Below are 25,521 nucleotides of genomic sequence, written 5' to 3'. Positions count from 1 at the left end.
TGATAACCGGTGTTACGCAAGCCCAATGTATCGCCCTCTGAATGAAGAAGACCTGGATTCACGCCTGTCTAGTTACAAGCAGATTCTTACATTAAATGCATAGTTATGGACATCGACTTATTGTTGAATTTTTCTTCTATTCCGTGATGTGAATGAGAACCAAGTCAGGCACTATCAGGCATGTTTTCGTATGGGTGCCCATTCCCCCAACTATTCATTTCCATCCTCCCCAGGTAGAGCATGGAATTACAATGGGATCTACAACGTTGTGACTGAGAGTGCAGACATGAGACCCTCCTCTGGGCATAAGAACCGACAGGAAAGTGCTCAACAATAAATGCAGTATATTTGGTATAAGCAGCTATATTTGGTATAAGCAGCTTGCTGCACCGGAGTGAGCTTGCCATGATCTCCAAATCGGAAACACAATTGGATCCCCAAGGGCAGTTAACTTCCGCTGCTAGTATTAGCACCATCTAAATTAAAGGCCAGCGCCAACAGACAAGCATATCATGAAAAAGAAATCACAGCCAAAGGCTGATTGAGTAGAAAGTTAGTGGGAAAGCTAACAGTGAGGAAAGGCAGATGTGTCTGCACTGATCACATACGACCAACGTCTCGTACTTCCACTTAATACAGTATTAGTAGTATATTAAATGGACTAATATTAAGTTTCGTTGGACACCTGAAATTGAACTCCCAAATGGGAATCAATAGCCCTACAAAAGTAGGCAGCAGCCCCAACTTACAGATTGGTCCTCGTTGATTGGGTCCTGCACGCTCCCACAGCTTTGAGGCACCCATGGTGGGTCAAACATTGGCACGGATGGCATTCCCAAGATAGGGGATGGCAATGTGAAGTTAATGCTGGGAGGAGGAATCTTAGATGAAAGGACAAAACAGACAGAAAAGACTGTTATTAGAGCTCCACTAGATTAGAAAAAAGAGAGAACAGATGAATGCTGCTACTTTACGCTTTATGCTCATTAAAGAAAAAGAACGCAGATTTTGTTTGCTTGTAACCTTCAGTGAAACATTGCAGTCCCCCAACGTGGCCTCTTCCCTGTACCTTAAAGATTTGCTGGGCTCCTTCTTCCATCCGTGGCCAGACTTGGTATCTGAATCTCCAGAGTGTGTGGAATTTTAGGATAGCATTGAGCCTCTGCACTGTCTCAGGGTGCTGGAACTCAGACGTCAACATATCAGAAACTGCATCCGGTACTTTCACAGCACAGAGAAGGAACATGGCCGCTATTGGATGGGAAAATTAAACGTGTCACAAAAGAAATGATATGGCGGATTGTTATGAAGTCTCTCTGTTGTCAATCAGCTCAGCACTCAGACACAGACCAGCTGTGGAGTCTCAGATTGGTCCAGGTAGAGCTTTATTATACATAATGTACACTATGTACATAATCCAGTTACTCTTGGGTATATACAGCAGTTCATGATACAGGACAGGAACATGGATAGGTAATAACAGTACATAGAGAGGAGTAGACCCACCGGCCATCCTACCATAGCTCAGGCTCCAACTGACACTCCTAGAACATTCACTCACAGTTCCACACAACATTCTACTGAGCTGCTCATTCATAATCTAAAAGCAAGCACTCCAGGCCAGTGACAGGGCAAGACTTACAGTACAACACGTGTTTGTTTATTTTGGATTCTTCAACTTTATCATGTTTTCACCATTTCTTTTTCTTCCTCTCACTTTCTTGTCCATTACCTTGCGTAGCTTCAGCATTCTTTCATTCTCCTTTCCTTTCTTGCCCATTACCTCTCCCTCCTACATCATTCCCTTCCAGTTCCCCTTGTCCTACTTTGATTGCTTCCCTTGTTTTATCTATGCTTGCTTTCTTTGCTTCCTGGTATCTTTCGTCGTTGCTTCTTGCCTTTCTTTCAATTTATCTTGCTCTCTTTTTTCCTGGATTCCTTCAGCACTCCTGCCCATTGTCATTCTGTTCCTACTACTTACTTAACACTTACTTTGCACATTTTGCTCCTAATTCCCCTTTCCTTACAATCTTGCCTTCGACAGCCATCATCACGTTTGCATTAGGCAATGTTAAGGTTTCCCACAGATATCATACTCTAACTCCTCATTTTCTATGGCATCAAAAGCCATGAATCCATTTCTAGTTAGTCAATAATTATAGCACATTTGACTTTAAAATGTGCTCCACGTCATGCCATGCCCTGAAGCCTCAGTCACAATGATTATCTGTGGCCCACCTTCCCCCATTTGTCTTGACACAGCTGCTTTTCCATTTCCATCCAATAACTGCAATAGTTATGAGCATCCTTAAACAAGGCTTTGCTTTTAGGAAAGGGGAGTCATTCAGCCTCCACTGCAAGTCACTGAGAATAGTTGGACCTACGCTTTACATACTTTTTTACACAATGGCCAACTTCCCACAAAAAGCCACCAATCTTTAACCACTTCTCTTTAGAATATTTGTCATCAACTTTGTATTTTACCTGCTGCCCCTGCCATGTGTTCATCCACACTCAGTAGTAGCTCCCACGCTGCGGGTTGAATGTCCCCGTACATCTCCTCAGTCAAGATAGGAGCTGCCTTGATAAGCAGAGACAAAGGAGCAGGAGCCATACTCATGACCTGCACAACCCAAGAGAAAATAGCCATTTATGAAGCAAGTAGATCAAACCCAGAATATGTAATCATTCATAGATACAGCCTGTTGTAATCAACATTAGAAATCTCTGCGAAAAAGAGGAAGTGTCTCTTTTCCCAATATAATATGTGTCATACTTTGTGTGCACCGTTGGCACATCAATTTCATTTTCAATCGACATTCTAATACCTAAAAAAAGAAATTGCATGCGTTGCCTTGTATTAAGCTCTCCAGTCTGTGTTATTACTGATGTGTTCCTCTGTGATCCCCAACATCACTGGGCAGCTGCCATCCCAGGAGAGGATTCTTGTCCTGTGTGAATATTGTCCTGAAGTTACCCTTAATGACATTTCCCCCAAAATGTCAGCTCCACATACTCTATCATCGCTTGCCCCATAAGTAGACTGAGTGCAGACAGAATCTGTAATAGTAATTGCAGGTGAGGAGCATTTCTTTTTGAGCACATGTTCTTGATGAGTGCTGACTGTGTTCAATTTTTGGTAAATCTCCGTTGCTTATATTCTGAGCCTGGTGTCTCTTCTTAGATAGTGTTGAGTAACTGAGCCAAATATGGTACTGGTCAGTATAAGATCTGGGCCATTCCCTCATTAAAAGAACGAGGCTGCGAGTAAAAGGAAAATACTAAGTGAGGGATTAACGAGGACTTGCACACTTACCCATATTAATTGTTAATTACATCTATTCACTTTCAATACATAGGGTGGAGATGCAATTTTACATCATAACATAAACCTGGTTAGTCTTTTAACTTCATTGTAATATTACATTTGTGTTCTAATGTGGAGCTTGCTTTGCTTTATTTTTTATTTTCTGGGCTAACCCAAACATTGGGTTTCATTTATTTATTTATAAAAAATAACCAATTATAAATAGCCAATTATAATTATATTATTCATTGGATATTTAGAAGGCACTTATACAACAAGACAATTCAAAGCACCACAATGCACAAGGCAAGAGAACAAGGGAGTATATAAACAATGAAGATGACAATGAATAAATAGAAAGGAACAGCGTTCCTACTAGGCCTTGTGGCATTCAGAGCGTGCAAGTATAGTGAAAAGAAAAGGAAGGCGGGGGGGTAAGTGCAATTAGGGTCCCCTAGGGGAGAAAGTGCCAGAGGTGCCCATTGGGGAAGCAATGGGTAAGTGCATGGGAGGAGACATCCCAGGCGAGAGGGAGGTCTACTGGTAAGTACAGGGCGGAGGCAGAACCACCAGACTGGTGGCTGTGGGCCTAAAGGGCAGTGCAGGGGGTGTGCTGGGGGCGATTGGGCAGAAGGCCAGGGCCCAATCAGACTGCCGAGGTACCAGGTCAGCAATCTCAGTGACAGAGGGGATAGTTAGCACGGAAGGGGGAGAGGAAAGGAGAAGGAGAAGAGAAAGGTCTTGAGTTGTTTGCAGAACTTGAGGTGGTCCGGCTCAAGATGGAGAGAGGGAGACTTCCAGAGGAGGGAGCCAGCTGAGGACTGAGATCTGCCACCAGCTCTCTGCTTGGAGAAACGTTTGATCACTAGAGAGTTGTAGCCAGAAGATCGAAGGGATCTGGAAGGAGAGTATTTAGTAAGAGAGAGTTGCAGGTCTCAGGCACCATACAACCTTGTGGATGATGCAAAGGGTTCTGAATTTGATCCTTGCATCAACCGGCAGCCAGTGGAGATATTTTCGAGCTGATACGAGATACGGTCCCAGGGCTTGAGGCCAATGATAGGTCTTGGAGTGCAATTCTGGATTAGTTGAAGAGGATGAGCGAAGAAAGAGGCAGGTTGACGAAGAGGCTGTTACAGTAATCCAGCCTGGAGAGGGCCAGAGGTCTAGAGACATTGAGCTTCTTGGGGGAGGTGAGGAAGGGGAGAATGCCTCTAAGGAGGTGAAGTTGAATGTGGGCCTTCTCGGAAAGGTCCAAGATGTGAGGAGTAAAGGAGAGAGAGGAGTTCTTTCCAAAAATTAAGTTTAAAAGAATATTTAGGGTAAAATCAAAGATATGATGTATTACATTTCTAATCTGAATAATGTAAAATAATGTACATTCTTTATCCCCAGTTAAAATGTGGGATTGATGAGTTTAGGTGCACTGGACAAATAATATCATTGGGATTTTTGAAACTTGACATTCTCTTTAATGCCTAGTTTTTTGGTTAATCCAGTGTTTTTCTGTTAAACAACATATAGTTAATTCTGTATAAAATGTCTAAAAGCAAGCATTAGGTGTGTTCATAAATGTTTCTAATGTCATAAGTAAAAAATGGAATGGAGACAGCATGATCATGCAAGTTCAGCAACATACAAGAACCTTACAGCACAAATTTGGAGACTGCGGGAGGGAATTACAAGTAGGGCCCTTCCCATGGTAGCCATCAAAAACTACCAGCATAGGCAGGGTAAATACGCAAGCTTTCATTTTACTATCATCTTATGGACTCCTTTCTTTCTGCGTTCCTCATTGGCTCTGTGTTCTATGTTCCCATTTCTCACTTCAGCTCTTGATGCTTCCCCTTTCTTCATATTTTGTTTGCTTGCCAAGGGTGTCCGCCTTCTCTTGCCTACTAACAGTTTCCTGATACGAGTAGCACCTCTGATGGCGTGGAACATTTTCCTCTCCTTTCCTCTTATCAGTAGACAGTGGTGTGCATTGTTACCTCTGCGGGCTAGTAAGTGAGGATGGAGGACAAACTAGTTGCTAAAATACATTTTTATGAGGGTGTTATGCCTTTTTGCACTGATATTCTCTGTGTTTTCTATGTTCGATATGTGTGACCCCTCCCAACCCACTTATCACCCTGGGTTAGGTAAGTAGTTCTGTTGCACCATTCATCTCTTAACTGAGTTTGGGGGGCATGGGAGGATAGCTCAGGTGCAACACGTTTGTCTTGTAAGCAAGACAACGCAGAGCAATGCAGATTGGAATCCTGGTCCTGCGCTTTGAAACTGGTCTCCGGTATTACCTGCGTTATAAAAGAACAATTATAATTATCATAATGGGAGGATAACCTCCTGGATTCACCCGCAAACTGGGATAAGCTGTTTTCTTTCACATTAAAGGCAAATCAAGACGGCAATCCATTAGTGAGAATAGCATAGGTAATTAAAGAAACACAGATTAAGCTTCAAAAAGCTCGGGCTGAGAGAGCAATCCTACTTATAACTTTAATCAGTTAGAGGTTAAACAGACGTGTAGGACTTACTCCCTGCTGAGGTACCATGATGAAGCAGGGCCTAGTTCAGCAGGGAATAAAGTGGCAACCGTTACCAAGGTAGTGATATCAATCCAGTTAGCACCACCTGAAACTTTCATGGGCAAGTCAAATGAGTTTCAGATGTTCCTTGCCCAGAGCAGGTTGCTCTTTCCAAACAAAAAATTGTCGTTCGAGACACAAGAGGCTCAAGTTATGTTATCATATTTGAGAATTAAGCTAGGTAACACTCCTAATTCATAAAAAGGACCCATTCTTAACCAATTATGGCACGTTTACAACAGTTCATATCTGTGATGAAAAACAAAATACTACGCAAGAAGCGCATGCAAAACTATTAATGCTTCACTGAGGAATTAGCATTTGATCACATATATGCTGAAACTTCAACAACTCTTTTTGGAAGCCCAGTGTATCAATTAATTTATCTTGAACTCCAAGAAGTAAAGGTGACTGGCCTTGATGGTAAATTGCCCTACTTCTTCCAACATTGGTCAGCAACAACAAATGCATTGGGCAGAAAAGTGTAGGAAGATAAAGAAAAATACTACCAGGCATATGTCAGAATTCACACCATGTGGGTTTGACGGATGACACTGAACCTATACAGCTACGAAATCTTTGATGTTCTTCGACTACGTAAAAAAAAATGAAAGCAGGCGGCAGGAGACTCCATGTTTATACTGTCCACAGATGCGGCATTTCGTTTGGAAATGTCCAAAGGCTGCTTAGAGATCAGGCCTTTTGGATATCATCAGAACTTTGCCTAAGAAGTCACACTTTTAGTTACAGGTTATGTTAGCTCTCCTAATGGGCCAACCGTGGTACTTGTGCTTACTGATTTCGGGGCTCTGTAGTACCTTTGAATCAGCTTTTCTCTAGTAAATATAGAATTATTGTAATTCCCAAAACCTGCCGAGGGTATTTGCACAATTAATAGGTCCAAGCTTTGATCATGGTTACACGACAAGGTCATTTGGATTACGCTTCCGTGTCATATAGGGTATATTTTGGCTTCACAAACATAATCCACAGATTGATCAATTGAAACCTGAAATCAATTTCGATTCAGTCTCTTCTGGGATTATTTGTTTGCAAGCTTGCCTAACGTTGCAGATAAAATCTATTCTTTGTGTCATGGAAAAAAACAGAGCAGAAGAAATCCATGATTCTGCCACGGTTTGCTGAATTTAGGGATATTTTTTCTGAAAATAATTGCTTTAGTATTACCTCATAGAGGGACCATGCCTGTCCAGTTTATTTAGTATTTGGCGCTAAGATTCCCCATTGCCAGATCTGTTCATTAACCATTAAGGAAGATGCAGAATTTAAGGCAATATCTATAGGAAAAACGTTGTAAAAGCTTTCCTTTAACACTATGAAGGCTAGAACAATTGTCATGCCTAAAGCCAGTGGGGAATTGACTCCCTTTATAGGTTGTTGAAAATTACATTAGGTCACTAAAAATAACTGCTACTCTATTTCCCTTATTTCAGTGCTGCTATATAAAATACAATAAGCCAATATTTTTTTCAAAGCTGGGTCAAAGGGGAGCATGTAAGCTTCTCGACATAGGGCAAGGTAAGGGATGACAAGTAGCATTTAAAACTAGGTATGTCCATTGTGAACCCTTAACTATGCCTTTCTGACTGTTCAATGCTGCAGCTGGGTTCTAACATGATTAAATACATCCTTTGAGAAATTCTGGATGTTTATGCTATGGTATCAGCTATAGCTAGATAATATGTTTGTATTCTCTCGTTCTTGTGAGAACATGTTAACTCAACTAAGAAGACATTCGTAATATGCCAAATAAAAAAAAAATAATTCAGAAGAGAGCAATGAACCTTTGGGGGATTTGTTATTCGACTAAAGGAAAAGGTATGGACAGAAAAGAGAATGACGCTGACTTGCAGTGGGCATCACCAAAGAACATTTAGAAAATTCAGCAATTCCTGGTTTTTACACATTTTGTCACACCTTGCCAAGATCAAGTATTGTCACTTTACTATCTTTATTTGGGAATTACAAGTAGGGGCCAGCTTAAATAGAAAATTGGGATATTCCCAGAAGAAACAATAGCCAGCATGGTCTTCGTTAAAATAAATGTCTCTCCCACCGGGATGGGTAGCAAAGCCTTTGGGCACCTAGAGCCAATGCAATTACTAGGAGGTTGGGTCATCTCGCATCCTCTGGCATTCCGGGTTTACAAGTGTCCTGAACCCTCTTGTTTCATCTAGCTAGTTGTGGGCTTTCTGGGATCCAGTACCCCCCCCACAAATGATATTTAATATGACATAATGACATATGATTTTTCCTTAATTGTAAAGCAGCAACAAAATTCGCCAAACGGTTCTGTCGGGGTGGAAAGAGATCCTGGCAAAGTAAATTTCGGGATTTGTGTGCCATGAGATGTGCGTTTTTGCTCCTTCCCAGGATTTGCGTGGAGTGTATGGTTCTGTTAAATCATGTCATACAGTCCCTACAGAGTTGTTGTGCCCACTTCTGATGTTAGGAAAACCATGGTGAGCTAGCTCTATAAATATCCTAGTACACCTACCTAAGACAGACTATTTTACTACTTTTTGGGTGGTCTGTGCCTCCTTTACTAAGTTGGGTCATTTTGCTCCCTTGCCTAAATTACCTTCAACAGCACAAATGGCTTGGCTGGTTTTGAAGGGGATTGCGGATTTGCATGACTTTCTTGATAGTTTGGTTTAGACAATGGGCCTCATTACGACCCTGACGGTACGGAGTGAACGGCGCCGTAAAAGGTGCCGGCGCCGTTCACTCCGTACCGCCACATTACGAGTTCCCCTCGCGGGACATGGTAAGCACGCCTGGGAAAACCAGGCGTGCTTACCGGGTCCCGCGAGGGGAAGAGGGAGCAAACAACGGGCCATCTCGTAATGGCCCGTTGTTTGCTCCCTCTCCCATTCCCATTCAGCCCTATGGGGGCTGAAATGGGAATGTGGAAGGACCGTGTCCGGGTCCTTGGAGGGAGGAATTACCGGCCCTTCCGAACTCGGAATGGCCCGGTAAGTCCTCATTCCGAGGACCCGGACGCCAATGTGTTTTCGATGGCAGCTATGACGCCAATAGCGGCATGGTTTCCGCCGAACTCGTAATGAGGGCCAATATCAAGAAACAAAACTACATTTCCCAAGAATCTCCTAGTTTTTTTCCACTGAAGAATCTGGGACTTTTGCTTGCTGCCTGTTTGGCAGACTGCTCTGTTTTGTTGTTGTCTGGGTGCTACACGCTTTGTCTCTTCGTTAGTTGGTTCCTGTAATGGATTTCCTGTTTGAATATTGAATTGTCATGCGTTGTAACAAAGAAAAGAAGGAGGGACATTGAGGCATAGACATGTGAGAAGGGGTTGGCTCTTTTATGTTAACTATGAATGAAAACTGGAATTACTCAAGATAACCTATAAACCAGACTGCTTCACAATTTATAGGGAGTTTTCTTTTTTTCAAAACACCAGATAACTGAGGCATTTCAAATATTGCAAAGCCCGTGTGCATTCTGAATGTATGTTAAGACCTTAGAGAGGCGTTTGCTAGAAGCTCATTTTGAAAGGTTGTAAAACACTAATTTGGTGGTTCAGGACTCAGAGGCTTTGCTTACTTGAAGTTTCTTTGTTTCAAGTTTCAATATGTCACCAAAAAGCAATGGTTCCCCAGTTTCCGATAATTTTGTTTTGTGTTCAGCTATTTCTAACTTGCTTTTTTGGATATGTATTATAGGGTGATTTGTGTAACTCACTGTCAAATAGCACATTATCTGACTATTTCCTCATTTGAGTTCCACTGTGTGTTTGATAGTTCATCCTGTATTCTATGTGTATTTTTTAAACCATGTTTTGCCCGTTGCCATACATGGCAATATTGTAGCACCACAGCTACAATAGTCAAGCTGCAGCGGGCGTGCAGTGTGTCTCGTGCTTGCTGACTTGCCAGACACCTACGTGGAGCTCCTGTTTACTGTAAGGAGTCTGTTATTTGTTTACTTGTGTGCCTGGAGGCGGAAGTACAAATACCTACCAACAGTGCAGGGTCGGTACACTGTGCATACAGTGTGTCTCGTGTCTGCCGTGTTGCCCGAGAAGCAGGAGCAGCTGCCTGGCGCCTCTGTGATAGAGGTATCCCTGCATCTGCGCAACTGGGGCTGGCATCTGAAGGCCCCTGTACTCGCCAGCAGCTGAGACTTCAAGAGGATACTCCTCCAACCTTGCTAACACCTGCGAAGGTGAGTGTGCTTCAGTTAACTGACTTTGTGACCCCAAGAGCTGAAAGTTCTATGGTGTAGCCCGTGGATGCGCCGAACAAAGTGAGGGCTGAAGCCAGAACATGGCCATAGCCGACAACCCCCCACCAGCCATTCCGGGGGGTACAAAGGGATTCCATCCCCCCTACAGCTACAGGTCAGGCAGGGAGAGGGGGGAGGGGCCCCCTCCCCGACCCCGGGGCGCCAAGCTTCAGTTAGGCGGTGGGGGGAGACAAGGTGTGAGGAAGAGGCGGGTAAGGGCGGGGGGGTTTGTTCCAGGACATCCCCTTTGCACAGCTTAAAGGGACAGGAAAGAGGGGGAGGCAGCCTCATTTTCCGACACCACCGAGCAAGAAAGGTCCCACCCGCCCACCCGACAGATAGGCACAGGAAATGTTATTTGATGAAATGTATTAATATGTTTTTGGAATTTTTCTCCAGGATTGTCGCAGTGGAGGTACATGGTGCTCCAGGCTGGTAGGGCTGCTGGAATCCACAAGGGACAGGCAGTAGCCGAGTTTGACTGCAGCGGAGTGCTTAACTCAGCAAGCCACGGGGAAGAAAGAGGGAGATGTGGGGTGGTGGGGAGGAGTGGGAGGCGGAGAGGTGCAAGGATACAGGTTGGAGGCGAAGGGATACGCAACTGAAGGTAGGGCCTGGCAGGCACAAGGAAACAGGGCGCAAGGGAATCCAAGTAGTCAAAAGGGGGGAAGGGGACCCATGTACGCAAAAAACAGGCGCAGTCACGTCAGTTGGCAGAGGACTAGTGGTCAGGGGCCAGGGGGAGCTAAGGGGGGGGGGAGTCTGGGGTGAGGGGGGAGAACCCCAGGGGAGCGAGGGGCAGACAACGGCGGTAAGAGAAGGTGGAACGAGGGCGAACAGGAAATCTAAGGGGGGCATGCAAGAGGGTAAGTCACACAATTAACGGGGAGCGAGGAGTGGCCATGGAGACCGGGTGGAAAAGGCAGAGGTAGGTACCGGGGGATGGGAGAGGAGGGCGAGGAATAACATAGGGACCTGGAAGAAGCTCAGGGTCAGGGTACGAAGGGGTGGGTAAAGGGAAAGCTTAGAACACTTACACCTGGCCTACAGGGAGAAAGGGGGGGCAGACAACAGGGGTGAGAAGAAACTTAACGATCCTGCACCTCAGAAAGTGGTAAAAGGGGCACCGGCAAAGTAAAGCCGTCGGAAAATGTGGATTAAAGTAACGGCGTCAGTTCTGCTTAACGGATGCTGCTCGCCAGCAAGTTGGCTCACGAGAAGAAAAGTGGGAAAGTAAAGTAAAGTGTAAAGTAACGGCGTCAGTTCCGCTCTACGGATGCTGCTCGCCAACAAGTTGGCTCACAAGAAGAAAAGTGGGAAAGTGAAGTAAAGTAAAAAGTAACGGCGTCAGTTCCGCTCCCCGGATGCTCCTCGCCAACAAGTTGGCTCACGAGAAGAAAAGTGGGAAAGTAAAGTAAAGTAAAAAGTAACGGCGTCAGTTCCGCTCCACGGATGCTGCTCGCCAACAAGTTGGCTCACGAGAAGAAAAGTGGGAAAGTAAAGTAAAAAGTAACGGCGTCAGTTCCGCTCCACGGATGCTGCTCGCCAACAAGTGGGGAATGTAAAGGGGTGCTGCTCAGAGTAGAATATTCTGAGCAGTACTGCCAAATTCAAGTAACGGAGCACCTGTAAGCTACCTCCTGCTTATTAAAGCAACTGCGGCCTATACATCCACAAATGATGGTGTCTGTGTGTTATTTCAGTTGGGGGGGTTGTTGAAGAGGAGAGGGAATGGATTGGGGGGGGCGCCGAGGTAGCAAGATCGCTCCATGTCACAGATATCACAGTACAGGACCCGGGATGGCCGAGTTTGGGGTGTGGCGGCTATGACAGTTCAATCTCTGTGTCCTAAGCACATTGAAAGATCGCCCACGATTACGAACATGGACAAGCCCAGTCCAGCTCTTGACCTTGAAAGTCCAGAAGAACAGGGGGTTAAAGTAACCACACCACGAGAAGAGAACGGAAGTAGCCGACACTCGATTAACTGTGATCAACCGATGCTAAGCCTGTCTGTGCAAGCTTCCAAGCCAGTACTTAATGACCTCAGCCCGGCAGCAGACTGAATAGAGAGCCCGGCCCTTGTGCTCCATCCCCCTCATCCCCCCTTGTGGTCACTGCTCCTACCTCGGGTTCTTTGGTAGGAGTCGAGTTGGTACCAGACACCTCCCAACTGGTCTATGCAACAGATATGGTATTCGCCCGCCCAGGAACCCCAACATTCGATTCCTATGATACAGCCACCTCTCAGTATCGAGGAACTGTATACACAAATTGAGAGCCATAAAAAGAAAAATGCAAGCGGCTCTTTGGATTCTGCCCCCACCCCTCCAAGCTTTCCTCCCCACAAATTCTGGTCAGGTTTCCCGAAGGTCCCGGGAAGATGCCTGTCTAACCTATTTCAGCATGAAGTCTGGCCAACAGGGGAAAGCAATGGGTCGTCGCTTAGACAAGATTCTTTAGTTTTTTCCACAGGTGGATCAGGGAATTATTCCATGCACCCTGCTAAAACACCTACCTGCTAGCCTGTAGCTCGCCTTTCTGAGGCAGCAGTTCTTCAGATGGAAAAGAACGTTATGGCCGCTGGAACTATTTGTCTGGCTACTTTCTCTAAGCTCTATGAGTCCTTAAATGATACTCTAAAAGACCAAGCTTCCATTTATTTTATTTATTTGCAATTGGCTTACAACAAACCTTTACAAAATTGAAATAAAAAAACATCAATACATCCTTCGAAAGATGTAAACATATTGGGCACAAATATTGCTAAAAGGTCCAAACAATTATTACAAATAAAACGATAGAGATCCCGCTGGTACAGAAGAAATGAGAATTAATACACACAGAATTGTACAATAGTTCATCATGAAAAACATACTATAATTTAAAATATTTGAGCACAAATATTGTTAAAAAGTCCAACAAAATTATTACGCAGAAAACTATAAAGATCCCACTGGTACAAATGAAATTAAAAATTAAAACACACAGAATTATACAATAGTTCATCACTAAAAACATGCTATCAATTAAATGATTAAAATTGCCATTCAGTAATTCATCAGACAAGATTCACTAGCACCTTACAGAATAAATCAATAAAGCTTCAAATAACATTCATCAATACAGTATAAGACGAAGGGAGATGAGCACCAAAACTGCCATCATGGTGTTGCGAGAAAAGACTTCAGCAATTCCTCAGACAGAATTTGTTAGGTTCAGGGCTTTAATAAATCCAGCCACTGTCTGAGGGAATTTATGTTTACACATCTGTTCCATATATAGTCGCAGTTAATCGACCACCAATGACTAGCTTGACTCGTTGCATTAAAAAATACTTCCACCTGGGGGGGCGCTGTTGTGCGCAACGTGAATGGCTGCCTGAAGGGGAAGCTGCGGCCCAAAGAAGAATCCTTCTTAAATTAAAATCAAGGTCCATCCAGATACTGTGCAGACACACATGAATCCACGCATGAAACACAGAGATATCTGAACCAAACGCCAGAGCGGCTGCGGGGCGTCTGTGTCGCGGACCTGAGGCTCCGCACCAGCTCAACGGAGACCCGTGGACTTGGATTGGTGAGGGGCCGCGTGGGGGAGGAGACGGAGCGACCGCAGCCAACATCCGAACGCTGTGAGGTGACAGATGGGCTCCGGTGCCTGCCCCCCCCCCCCCACTGGGAGCAACCATGTGCTGTGGACGACCCAGCAGAGGAGAGGGGCGAACACATGAGAGGTGAGAGAGGAACTGAACTGAAACCTGTGGCGGGCTGGTGCGTGCCCATAAGTGGCACGGTGCGCGGGGGAGACGCGGTCACCTGACAGACCTGTCTCCTGTGGCTGCCCGGGCGAGCGCGGCCCCTACGGCCCCATACCACGTGGGTGGGACACCAACAGTGAGCTATAACAGGAAGAACTTGGAACACAGAGGCTCCAGAATATGGGCCGAGCCAGGCTGTGACAACATAGAGAACAGTGAGTGTGGCGCGAAATGTGGGCCCCAGCCAACACAAATAGGAAGGTGAAAATGCCTGGTGTTAAAAATACCACCATAGTGCAGTAAAGGTGGGAAGGGTGAAGTAGCACGGACAACAACTGAGAAATAAAAGAGTGCCAAAAGACTCCATTGCCATAGCTTGATTTAAGTGGATTGGCCATCCATAATAGGAGCTACCCAACGGCAAACAGCCATAGTGGGACTGCAGGCTGCTAGTACGCAATAACAGAGCGATCCAGAAAAGCTTGTGGGCAACATCCAGTTCAGCTTCTTTCCCATGCCACACCACGAGCGACAGTGCGCGCAGGGGTACACGTATCGAGATCCACATTTGTACCAGCTACACTGACATGGTGACGCAGCAACAAGTGGTGGAGTGCTGGATATAAAAAGGAAAAAATCCTAAGAAGACTGCTGGTGTACGCCCTGCGCCAAGGGTATATAAATGCAAAATAACCCCTCCCTAGCAAGGGAACCTCACCAGATACGAATACGTGGGAGTACACAGTCCACACCTTAGTGCACAATCACAATACATGGGCCGACACGAGAAGAAGGGCACAGGAGGGAAAAGAACAGGCCTGATGGACTCCTTTGCAAGTTCCCAGCACGTTGGGCCGACTAACACTGCAGCGAATGCGCCGGACAGCCAGGTAGAGGAACCGTTAGATCCAAGGGAAGACCGCTTGGCGACGATTGTGCAAAATGGATTCCTTGCGGTTAACGTCAAACTGGACGACATAGTCGCGACCATTGGCTCCCTGAAAGCACAGGTTGAAAAATAAAGTACACGCATTACAGAGGCCGAAAACAGGATCAGCACGAATGAAGACACAATCTCCCAACACGGCCGCGACATAGCACAGCTCAAATCCGAACTGCACAAAACTCAAAATAAGTGCGAAGATTTAGAATCAAGGTCAAGGAGAAACAACATCTGGATAGTTGGAGTCTCAGAGTCTTTTTGTAAAGGCCCTATGGAAAGTCAAGTGGAAAACGGTCTAAAAAACCCTCCTTGGAGCAGACTCTTTTTCGGACCACTTCCTTGTTGAGCGAGCCCACCGAACCCTAGCACCACCACCGAAGCCGGGCGCGCCACCCCGCACTATAATAGCACGCCTCCTTAACTATAGGGACAGAGACACAATCCTACGGCTATCCAGGGAAAAAGGAACCCTACAACACGAGGAAAGCAGGATACATATATACCCAGATTTCTCAACCGCTTTCCAAGGGCAAAGGAGATGCTACGAACCGGTGAAGAATCAACTTTGTATGCTTAATGTGCCCTACGCATTAATTTTCCTGGCAAAAATGACGATACAATACGGGGGCAGAGCTCACTTCTTCGAAAATCCGACAGAGGCTATGGCATATGTCAAGGCCTCCATCCCTCTGCCCCCGAAACCAAGCAACAGAGCAAAATGCGAGACCAAGACCTGTAACGGAGAGACAAGACTCCGCAGATTGACTAAAGCTGTGATATATATCCTTTTCGTTTAATAATGTTGAATGTACGTTAAAATAACAGACCCTGATGAATGCTTAAGAACAGTAGGGCCGTGAGCCCCGGTTGAAGGCGACCAAGTGGCTGCAACAAGTGACCCTCAGGAAAGTTCCACTGGTTATGGGGATGCCCACTAGAAGGGCTTTGAGAGCTAAGGGGCAGCATTATCAGGTTGGGGGAGATGATGCAGGGAGGGGGGCATTGCAACAAAGATTAACATGGTTTGTTAAGCTTTATAGTGGGGGAGGTGGGGATTTGGGACGATGGGACCCAGTTGGAAGGGTCCAATATGTTAAAACTTGCGGTCGCACTGCTACACACAATACATGGTCGCAGATCACAGAGAATAAAGAAGCTATAACACAACACAGACATGGCAGACACCAGGGCAACGGCTAATGGGCAGCAAATAAAACTCCTCACATGGAATGTCAGAGGCCTTAACAACCAAGCTAAGTCAAGGAAGGTGGGGACATATATTACCAGACATCACCCCCATGTAGTCATGCTACAAGAAACATATTCGCTCCAGAGGGCAAACATAGAGCTCCTTCGAAGCTGGGGGCAACAAATATATCACACCGAATATTCGACTCAGGCCAGAGGAGTCCTTACACTAGTACACCCCTCCATAGGTTTCCAATTCGAGAAGAATAAAATCGACCCACAAGGTCGATATGTAATAGTGTCGGGTAGCATAGCTGAAAAGAAGGTCATACTTGTAAACACATATGGTCCCAATATTGATGACCTAGACCTCTACACAAATGTTGCACATGAAATGGACCCCTGGGGGGACGAATATATAATGTGGGGGGAAGATTTCAACACCATCCTTGATGTCTCTCTGGACCGCTCGACTACTAAAAACCGAACTCCTACTAAGGCGGCCGCAACAGTAACACACATTTTATCACAAATGTCCATGTCAATACCCCAGGCCCAGCCAACGGACCCACCGGGCTGAGTCCGCCAACAGCACATCGCTGCTCTCTTGCACTTTTCCTGCTTCCTACCACTAACTCAACCTCCCCTCCTCTTTCAGAACCGCCAGAGCGCCAGGGGACCAGGTGGTGATAGTGCGCGGTACAAATGTCCTTTAACATTAACATTAACATAACACCCAAAAATGAGGCAATACACCTTTTATTTCTCTGTTCACAACACCGAATCCCTCATAGACTCTTGGATAGTATCAACCACCATTATGTCTAAAATTACCAATTTTGAGATACATCCCCGCGCCATATCGGGCCATTCCCCAATATCCTTACAAATGACACTTAGTGAAGCAAAACCCCTGGTAAGGAAATGGAGAATGCCACCAGAAATTCTCAAGGACCCAACTGTTGCAGATGCTCTACATATCGAGGTGGAAGATTTCCTTAAAACCAACAGGGGATCAATGGACAAAAGTGCAATCGTGTGGGAAACCTTTAAGGTTTGGGTGAGGGGGGTCTTAATTTCCAAATCTGCCGGCCTATTGAAGGCGGTCAGAGCTGAATTGACGGGGGTGGAGAAGCGCATAGGCGAACTGGAATCACTGTATACTAATACACATGAGGCCAAGATACTAGCAGACATTAATAGTAACTTACAGGAATTCAATAGGCTGGCAAACTTCTATACATTGCGGCCCCAATTAGGGCACGCCGTTATGGCAAAGGAAACAGAGCAGGCCGCATCTTGGCGAATCTATTAAAGGCTGAGAGACAACACACGCTGATCTCCAACATAGTCACTAGGGACGGTACAGTTATCACAAGTGAGGAAGAAATCAACAATGAGTTTGCTCATTTTTACGCAGAGTAGTACTCAAACCACGACTCAAAAGAAACTAGTGAATTGGTAGCCTATCTAGACAATATAACACTCCCGAAACTTACAATGGAAAATAAACTTGTATTGGACCAACCCCTAACGCTTGAAGAAATCACTGAAGCTATAAAATCACTAGCCAGTGGTAGGGGGCGCTGTTGCGCCGAAGTAAGATGGCCGCCTAACTGCGGAGCTCCGAGCTGGGAGAGCGTACGAATCCGAAAAAAGGACTCTACTGCTGCGGCTATCCTCCTGTGTGCAGGCGGTGCTTCCTCCTGAACGCATCCGCTGCACTACTGCGGATTTCTGGCCCCCGTGCTCCCCCCTGGGGACCGTACTGCTGCCCTCGACTCCGCCGGGACTGAGTGCACCTGGCTGCCCTCCCGCGGCTCCACCGGCTGCGGCTCTCCCTTCCACTTCAGGGCGCGGCGCTGCGGGCCGCTGTGGGGGAGGGGCGCCGGAGCCCTCCTCGTCGGCCCGGGCTGGGCGGCTCCCGTGGGGGCCCCGCGCTCCATCGACGGCCTCATCACCCTTCTGTGGACCCCACGCACCCTGCCTGGACCTGGGACCGCCTGCATCGTCTGGCTCCCGCGGCGCTCGTGACGGCGCACTGCCTGGCTCCCCTGTCTCGTGCCGCGGGGAGCGGAGTCATCACCGCGGACCCCTGCTTCTCCGCACCGCCTGCCTTCGGCGCCCCCCCTCCAGCGAGGCGTAGCCCCCCTGATCCACGCTTGGTTTTCTCCCGTCTCCCATGATCCTGGGCCGCGGCTGAGCCTATGTGCCGTGCTAACCACAGTGCTGTCCCTTGCCCGCTCCAGTGGACTCTGCCTGCATCAACCTTGGACCCTGAGCCCCAGCGGACACTTGCTCTGGGACACCGCAGCTCTCTCCGGCCTCCATCTCGCCTGCCCCCCCTAACTCTGGATCTGGACCCCTCACTGGCTAACCCTCGTGTAATACCCCTCTTAGTTCCACTTCTAGCCCACGGACAATTGGCTTCCCTCACCTGTCACCAGTCAACCCACTGCTAACCAACTGTCTCGCTCTGTGTGTTCTGCTGGGGACCACTGGTGTCTCCCCCAGCCTCGTCAGCTGCTCTCCACACCTTCCCTCCTCCCCACCTGGGCGTCCTGCGGACCGTCGATCAGAAGGCCTCCTGCCATACCTTCACCTGATCCTGGACGCCGGACGCGTTCTATCACCATGACCAAAGGAGCCGGGTCTAACAAGAGGCAGGCCTCGCTAAATATGTTTGCTAAAACTCCCTCCAAGCCGCTAACTGACCCCCCGGAGGAGTCGCCAGTCATCGCAACTCCCTCTACCTCCGACGACTCGCAGAAAATGATGGAATACATGCGAGAGGTTTTTACCGCGCTCCACACTAAGCTGGACGATATGAATGGGACCATCTCATCCATAAAGGCCCATATCGAAAGAACAGACAGCAGGGTCGCTGAGATCGAGACAAGGGTCGGCACCGCAGAGGACGACCTGGTCTCCCTTCGCACAGCTGTGACCACCCTGACCAGCCGGGTCTCGATGGTCGAAAATAAAAATGACGACCTTGAATCCCGCTCCAGGCGGAATAACCTCCGCATTGTTGGCATTCCGGAGGACGATATCGGGGAGCCCATGGAGGACTATGTGGAGCGCACCCTTTTGACCCTCCTGGATAGCCCCAAGCTTTCGGCACAATTTGCAGTGGAGCGAGCTCACCGCTCTCTGACCGCGAGACCCAGGCCGGGTGCCCCACCCCACCCTATCATTGCCAGAATCCTCAATTTCCGTGACCGCGACGCCCTGCTCCGTGCGGCCAGGGCCAAGGGTGAGCTTCATCTTGGGGCGGCGAGGATACACTTGTACCCGGATTACTCTGTGGCTGTGCAGTAGGAACGTAAGATCTTCCTCGCGGTGAAAAAGAGACTCCGGGACCTAGGGGTCAAGTACTCCATGCTCGTTCCCGCCAAACTGAGGATTGTACACTCTAATCAAACACACTTTTTCACTATCCCCGAAGAAGCCTCGAAATTTATAGATGCACACTTTCCTGATTGATGTAGACAATGTTGATATGGGTTGTATGGTTTCTCAATGATTGCTGTTGTAACTGGGCCGCGGGTCGGGGCCGCCATGGCGCTCCCCCCCGCGCTTGCCCCTATTCATCGTACTTAATTGTAGTTCATGTTGCTGATGTTGCTTCATCTCCTATCTGTGTGGGTGTATTTCGCACCCTGCTGTTGTACCGCTGACTGTAATGACCATTTCTCAAGGGTCCCTTCCCGGAGTCACCCGACATTTCATCCCAGTCACTTTGTTCGATTTGACCCCGGGACCCACGTCCCTTCTAGCTAAATACGCACACAACTATGTTGCTACCGCGTCTTATCACACGGCTGCACCCCAATCTCCGTTGGGCCCACTCTCTCACAGATTTGGTCCCGAGGTAACTCGCATGCACTCTAAACGCCCTGCCTAATCCTACTACGTAGCATAACTCTCCTTATGCTCTCCCAGTCCGGCGCGCCATTGCCCGGCCGCAAGCAGACCCCCAGGCGTTGATGCCTAAAAGTTTACGTTTGTTGTGGTTGTGTTTGGGTCTCGTCCCTCTGATTGGGGGAGGGATGTGGGTGGGGGGTAAATTGGGAATGTTATGGTTTGTAAAAGTCTTGACAGCCTTCAGAGGCACCGCAGGCACCACGTGCAATCAATTCACACATATGGTCGGAGGGCCACATACTCCATGGGTACATGCCGTTCACCTTACTGGAATCCACTCTTATCTATTCCACCATCACCCCTACAAATATGGCTGATACAACTCTGACCTTTATGAGTTGGAACGTCAGGGGACTGGGCAACCATAAAAAGATGAGACAGATTCAGCTTCACGCCGAACGCCACTGAGTGAAGATCCTATGCCTACAGGAAACCCACGCTCGCTCGGAGCACTGTGAGCGTTTTGCCAAGCAATGGGGCCCCCAGAGGTATTATACTAATTATTCCACCCAGAGCCGTGGCACCCTCACCCTAATACAAAAAAGCCTGAAGTTTACGTGTCAGCACTCCCACATAGGCCCACTCGGTAGGTTTGTGCTCATCACCGGTATATTACAGCAACAGGAGATAGCCATTCTGAACATATATGGTCCCAACATTGACGACCCCGACTTCTACCTTCACCTGGCCACTCTACTCGAGAGCTACCCCCTAATTCCCATTCTATGGGGCGGTGACTTCAACACAATACTAGATTTCAACCTGGATAGATCGGGTTCTCGTCCCCGCCAACTTTCTAGGGCAGCATACTCTATCCTTACCTCACTCCCCCGCTTGGCATTGGTGGACGCCTGGCACCTGATGTATCCTGATGACCGTACATACTCCTTCTACTCCTCAGTGCATGATTCCCACTCCAGGATAGATAGGTGGCTCGTCACAGATATACTCGTTAGATGCATTACCCACTTAGCCATTCTTCCCAGGACGCTATCGGACCATTCACCTGTACTAATCTCTTTGAACTGGGGATTAGATACCAATAAAACTAGACAGTGGAGGCTGAGCCCCCACTCGCTCCTTGACCAAGTTTTTGTGTCTGAGCTTGAGACCTCCATCGAGGAATATTTCGAGTTTAACTTAAATTTTGTCCCAACACACGCGGTGCTTTGGGAGGCCTTTAAAGCACACACTAGATGGGTTGCCATCTCAAAGTGCAGTGGCATACTTAGGGACATCCGTGCCGATATCGCTGCCAGCGAATCGGCCCTGTCCGTCTATGAATCCCAATACGCGGAGGACCATTCCTCGGCCACACTAGCGCTCCTGAGCTCTGAGTTGGACAGGTTTCGTGGCCTTGCTGAGCGCGAGGTCAGGTTCCTGGATTCCCCTCAATCAGCAAGGAAATACGGCGAGGGTGAACGGCCCGGCAGAATGCTGGCTAGACTGCTGCGCCGCGAGTTTGGGGCCCCCCATATCCCTGCCATTTCTAGACCAGATGGCACACTTGCCACCTCCCCTCAGGACATCAATTCTGAGTTCCTCGCATTCTACACGTCCATGTACTCGGAGGTAGACAGTTCCCAGGTCTCTGACATCAACTCCTTTTTGGAGAGTCTTCCTCTGTCAGTCTTGTCGGACAACGCAAGCGCCTCCCTCGAGAGGCCTTTCGCCATAGAGGAAATTGTGGAGGCCATTGAGTCACTGGCATCCGGTAAAGCCCCTGGCCCCGATGGGATCCCGATGGACTTCTATAAGCTATTCAAGGCCCAATTGGCCTGCACCTACTGATGCTTTGGGAAGAATCATGTGACAGGGGTACACTTCCACCGTCCCTCCGGGAGGCATTGATTACAGTGCTCCTTAAATCAGGAAAAGACCCTACGCAGTGCAGCTCATACCGTCCCCTTTCTCTGATCAATAGTGACATTAAAATATTTGCCAGACTACTTGCTAACCGCTTAGCCCCGTACATGTCCCACATTATCCATCCGGATCAAGCCGGCTTCGTCCCCGGCAGGTCCACTTCCCTGAATTTGAGGAGACTTTTCAATGTAATCACCAGGATCGACCCTACCACTCAGGCAGTGGCGGCTGCATTGGACATGCAAAAAGCTTTTGATTCAGTCTCATGGAGATACCTATGGTGTGTTCTTGATAAATGTAACTTCGGTCCCAATTTCTGCACATGGATAAAGCTCCTTTACACCGCCCCGTCCGCCAAAGTCCGCACAGAAGATAGGTGCTCTTCCCCCCCTCCAGATTTTTAGAGGAACACGCCAGGGATGCCCCTTCTCCCCGCTTATCTTTGCTATTGCCATGGAGCCCTTTGCTGACATGATTAGAGAGTCGCACTCGCACAGAGGGTTGCACACATCTGGCCAGACCGACATAATCTCCCTCTACGCTGACGATACCCTGCTGTATGTTCGATCCCTTGTAGTCAACCTTCTGCCCATACTGAAGGATGTGGCCCGTTTCGGTGACATATCCGGTCTGAGGATTAACTGTTCTAAATCTGTATTGTTTCCGCTCACAGACTCCACACAAGCTCCCCCCGAGCTACATGGGTTCAACTGGTGTCCTAATAGCTTCAACTACTTGGGAGTGGTGGTCTCCCGGCACACACCTCAGCTGCGCGATGATAACTTCCACACATATCTATCTACCCTGCAGGCTAAGGCCGCCAGCTGGACTAAACTTCCCCTCTCGCTTGCAGGCAGGATTGGTATACTCAAAATGATTGTATTGCCCCAATTACTGTACCGATTTACTAATCTGCCTCTTTGGCCAGGGGACAATTTTTTTCGAATGCTTCGCAGCATATGTAACACCTTCCTGTGGCACTCCGGGGCTGTCCGCCTCAAATTCTCCACACTATCCGCCCCTAAGGCGTTGGGTGGTTTTAGCGCACCCGATTTTGTCAGATACTGGGTGGTGGCCCAATCACAGTTTGCGGCATTTTGGTTCAATACTGTTGACCCCCCCCACATGTTCGCCTCGAGAAGCTGTCTGTCTGTTACCGTGTGATTGGCTCCCTGATCCTCCAACCGATCCTCCCTGATCCGAACTCTGCGAATCCAGTGACCAGCACATCCCTGGCCTTGTCCATATTCTGGTCCATGGTTGACACTCCCTGTCCGTTCCACGGGGATCTCCCGCTGTGGAACTTCCTGCCCGGTGTCCCGCACGTTTCACTTTCAGTGGTCACCCGCTGGGCTACTGCAGGCTTCCTGACTCTGCGCGATGCCTGCGCAGGGGAACTTTATAGAATGGTCTGACCTTCCCCCCTTACTCAGGCGCCGACCCTCGGTGTGGCTACAGTACTCGTCACTCCGTGGACACCTTAAAGCCAGATACTCAGACTTCCCTGCCTTGCCCCCTGATGAACCGATAGTGGAGGAGCTCTGCTCCTACCTTTCCTTCAGAGGCAAAGTGTCGAGGCTCTACGCCTTACTACAGTCCAGAGCGGCCCCCCACTTCACCGAGCTTCGACGCAAATGGGAGAGGGATCTTGGCTCAGAGATCACTGATGAGAGGTGGGCTCGGATGTGCACCCGCACCCACGAGGTTTCCTACAATACTAAATTCAAACTCATCCAGTTCAAAATCCTGCACAGGTATCATTATACACCTATGAGACTTCATCGTATGTCCGACGCTAACCCCCCCTCTTGTCCCAGGTGTGGCGCAGACCAAGCTTCCTACATGCACATGTTGTGGCTCTGCCCCCGGTTATCCCAATATTGGCTAGATATTTGCTCTACATTGTCTGACATTCTGGAACACCCAATAATCCCTACCCCACTGCATTGTTTTTTCCATGACTTCCCTCAGTTGCCTCGAGATTCTAAGAAACTGGCAGGTCTCTGTATGCTGCTGGCAGATCGCTGTATATTATTATGTTGGCTCCGCCCTAGAGCGCCTACCTATACACAATGGCTTGGTTCGGTCACATGGGCTCACGACACCGAGCAGTCCTGGAGTGCGATGTAGTGTTCCCGCTCCAGGCCGAGTGATGTCTGGCCGAGATTTCGAGACTATATCTCTGCCCTGGCCTCACCATCAACTTCCGCCACTGCCTCTCCAGGCGGTCCCCCATAGTGGTTGTCATGTTAAAATGTATGTGTTAATAACTTGTACTCTCCATTCTTCCAAAACGTCATATTTTGATACAAATTGTATTGCCTAAAATTCTCATTGCGTGCTTTCTGCACTGGTGCCATGTGGCTCCCTCTGTTTTTTCTTTGTTGTGCTGTCAAGTTAATAAAAAGAAGTTTAAAAAAAAAAAATCACTAGCCAGTGGTAAGTGCCAGGGTCAGACGGGCTGAGAGCGGAGCTATACAAGGAGCTGAACACGGAACTAGTGGTGTGGGAGGAGGCGATAGAACTAGGAACCCTACCAGAGTCTATGAGGGTAGCCATAATCACGGTACTCTTGAAACCCAGACGATAACCCCAAGATATGCCCTCATACAGGCCCCTTTCCCTAATAAATTGTGATGGCAAAATATTTGCTAAAGTGTTAGCCACAAGACTTCTACCCAATATGCTCATGCTGTTCCACCCAGACCAATGTGGATTCATCCGGGCCAGGTCAACGGCACTGAATTTGTGGAGACTATTCGGGGTCATGGCCCAGATAAAACCACAAGCACAGGCCGTGGTCGTATCCCTAGATGCCGAGAAGGCATTGGACTCGGTGTCATGGGCCTACTTGTTTGCCGTGCTCGAGAAATTTCGAATAGGCCCATATTTTTTAAAATGTGTTAAGCTACTATATTGTAAACCAGGGGCCCAGGTACTGACTAACAATACATTGTCTGATTGGTTTGCACTGGGCAGGGGCACCAGGCAGGGCTGCCCCTTCTCCCCAATACTGTTTGCTCTCACCACAGAACCAGTTGCAGCAAATATCAGGAAACTTCAGAGTCACAGAGGTATTAGAATGGCTGGGTTAACCCAATCAATATCGCTATATGCGGAGGATACACTGTTGTATATCCCGGAACCTGATCTACATCTGGGCCCCACAATGGAAGCCATATACAAATTTGCAGAGCAGTCAGGCTATAAACCTAACAAAGCTAAATCTGAAATCTTCCCTCTAACCCAACCTACTATACGCCCAACTAACACACACGGTTTACAATGGTCACCAGAGAAAATAAGATACCTAGGGATAATCGTGTCCAAAGACAATTCTTCCCTGTACGCAGATAATCAGGAGCAGCTACTATACACAATTTCCACCAAGCTCAGGTTATGGGCTAAACTCCCCATAACATTAATAGGCCGGGGTGCAGTACTGAAAATGGTGATCCTGCCAAAATTACTATACATATACACCAACATACCAATGTGGCCTGGTAGAAAGTTCTTCGACACACTTAAGTCCTTAGCTGTGGAATTTGTCTGGAACGGGGGCGGCCAGAATGAAGTGGGAGAAAATGGTTGAACCCTATGACAAGGGAGGAATGGCGGCTCCAGACTTCGAGCTATACTATCTAGCGGCGCAGGCTCAGTTTGCCAGATACTG

At 47.8% G+C, this 25,521-nt stretch overlaps 1 protein-coding gene across 21 annotated transcripts in view; it reads right to left on the bottom strand.

Annotated features, from left to right (window-relative positions):
* UNC80 (unc-80 homolog, NALCN channel complex subunit) overlaps nucleotides 1–25,521 on the bottom strand; it is a 3,486,058-nt gene that overhangs the window by 1,562,473 nt on the left and 1,898,064 nt on the right. For all 21 annotated transcript variants that reach the window (XM_069615884.1, XM_069615886.1, XM_069615890.1 and 18 more), the window contains 3 exons: nucleotides 2,485–2,623; nucleotides 1,070–1,251; nucleotides 750–881 (listed from right to left, as the gene is read on the bottom strand). In XM_069615884.1, the coding sequence (XP_069471985.1) occupies nucleotides 750–881; nucleotides 1,070–1,251; nucleotides 2,485–2,623 (453 nt within the window). The remainder of the gene's footprint in view (nucleotides 1–749; nucleotides 882–1,069; nucleotides 1,252–2,484; nucleotides 2,624–25,521) is intronic.

Source organism: Ambystoma mexicanum, chromosome 9 (assembly GCF_040938575.1).
Source record: "Ambystoma mexicanum isolate Mex_15411 chromosome 9, UKY_AmexF1_1, whole genome shotgun sequence".
In the NCBI taxonomy this organism is placed as follows: Eukaryota; Metazoa; Chordata; class Amphibia; order Caudata; family Ambystomatidae; genus Ambystoma; species Ambystoma mexicanum.
This window is presented reverse-complemented; position numbering and strand designations above follow the sequence as displayed.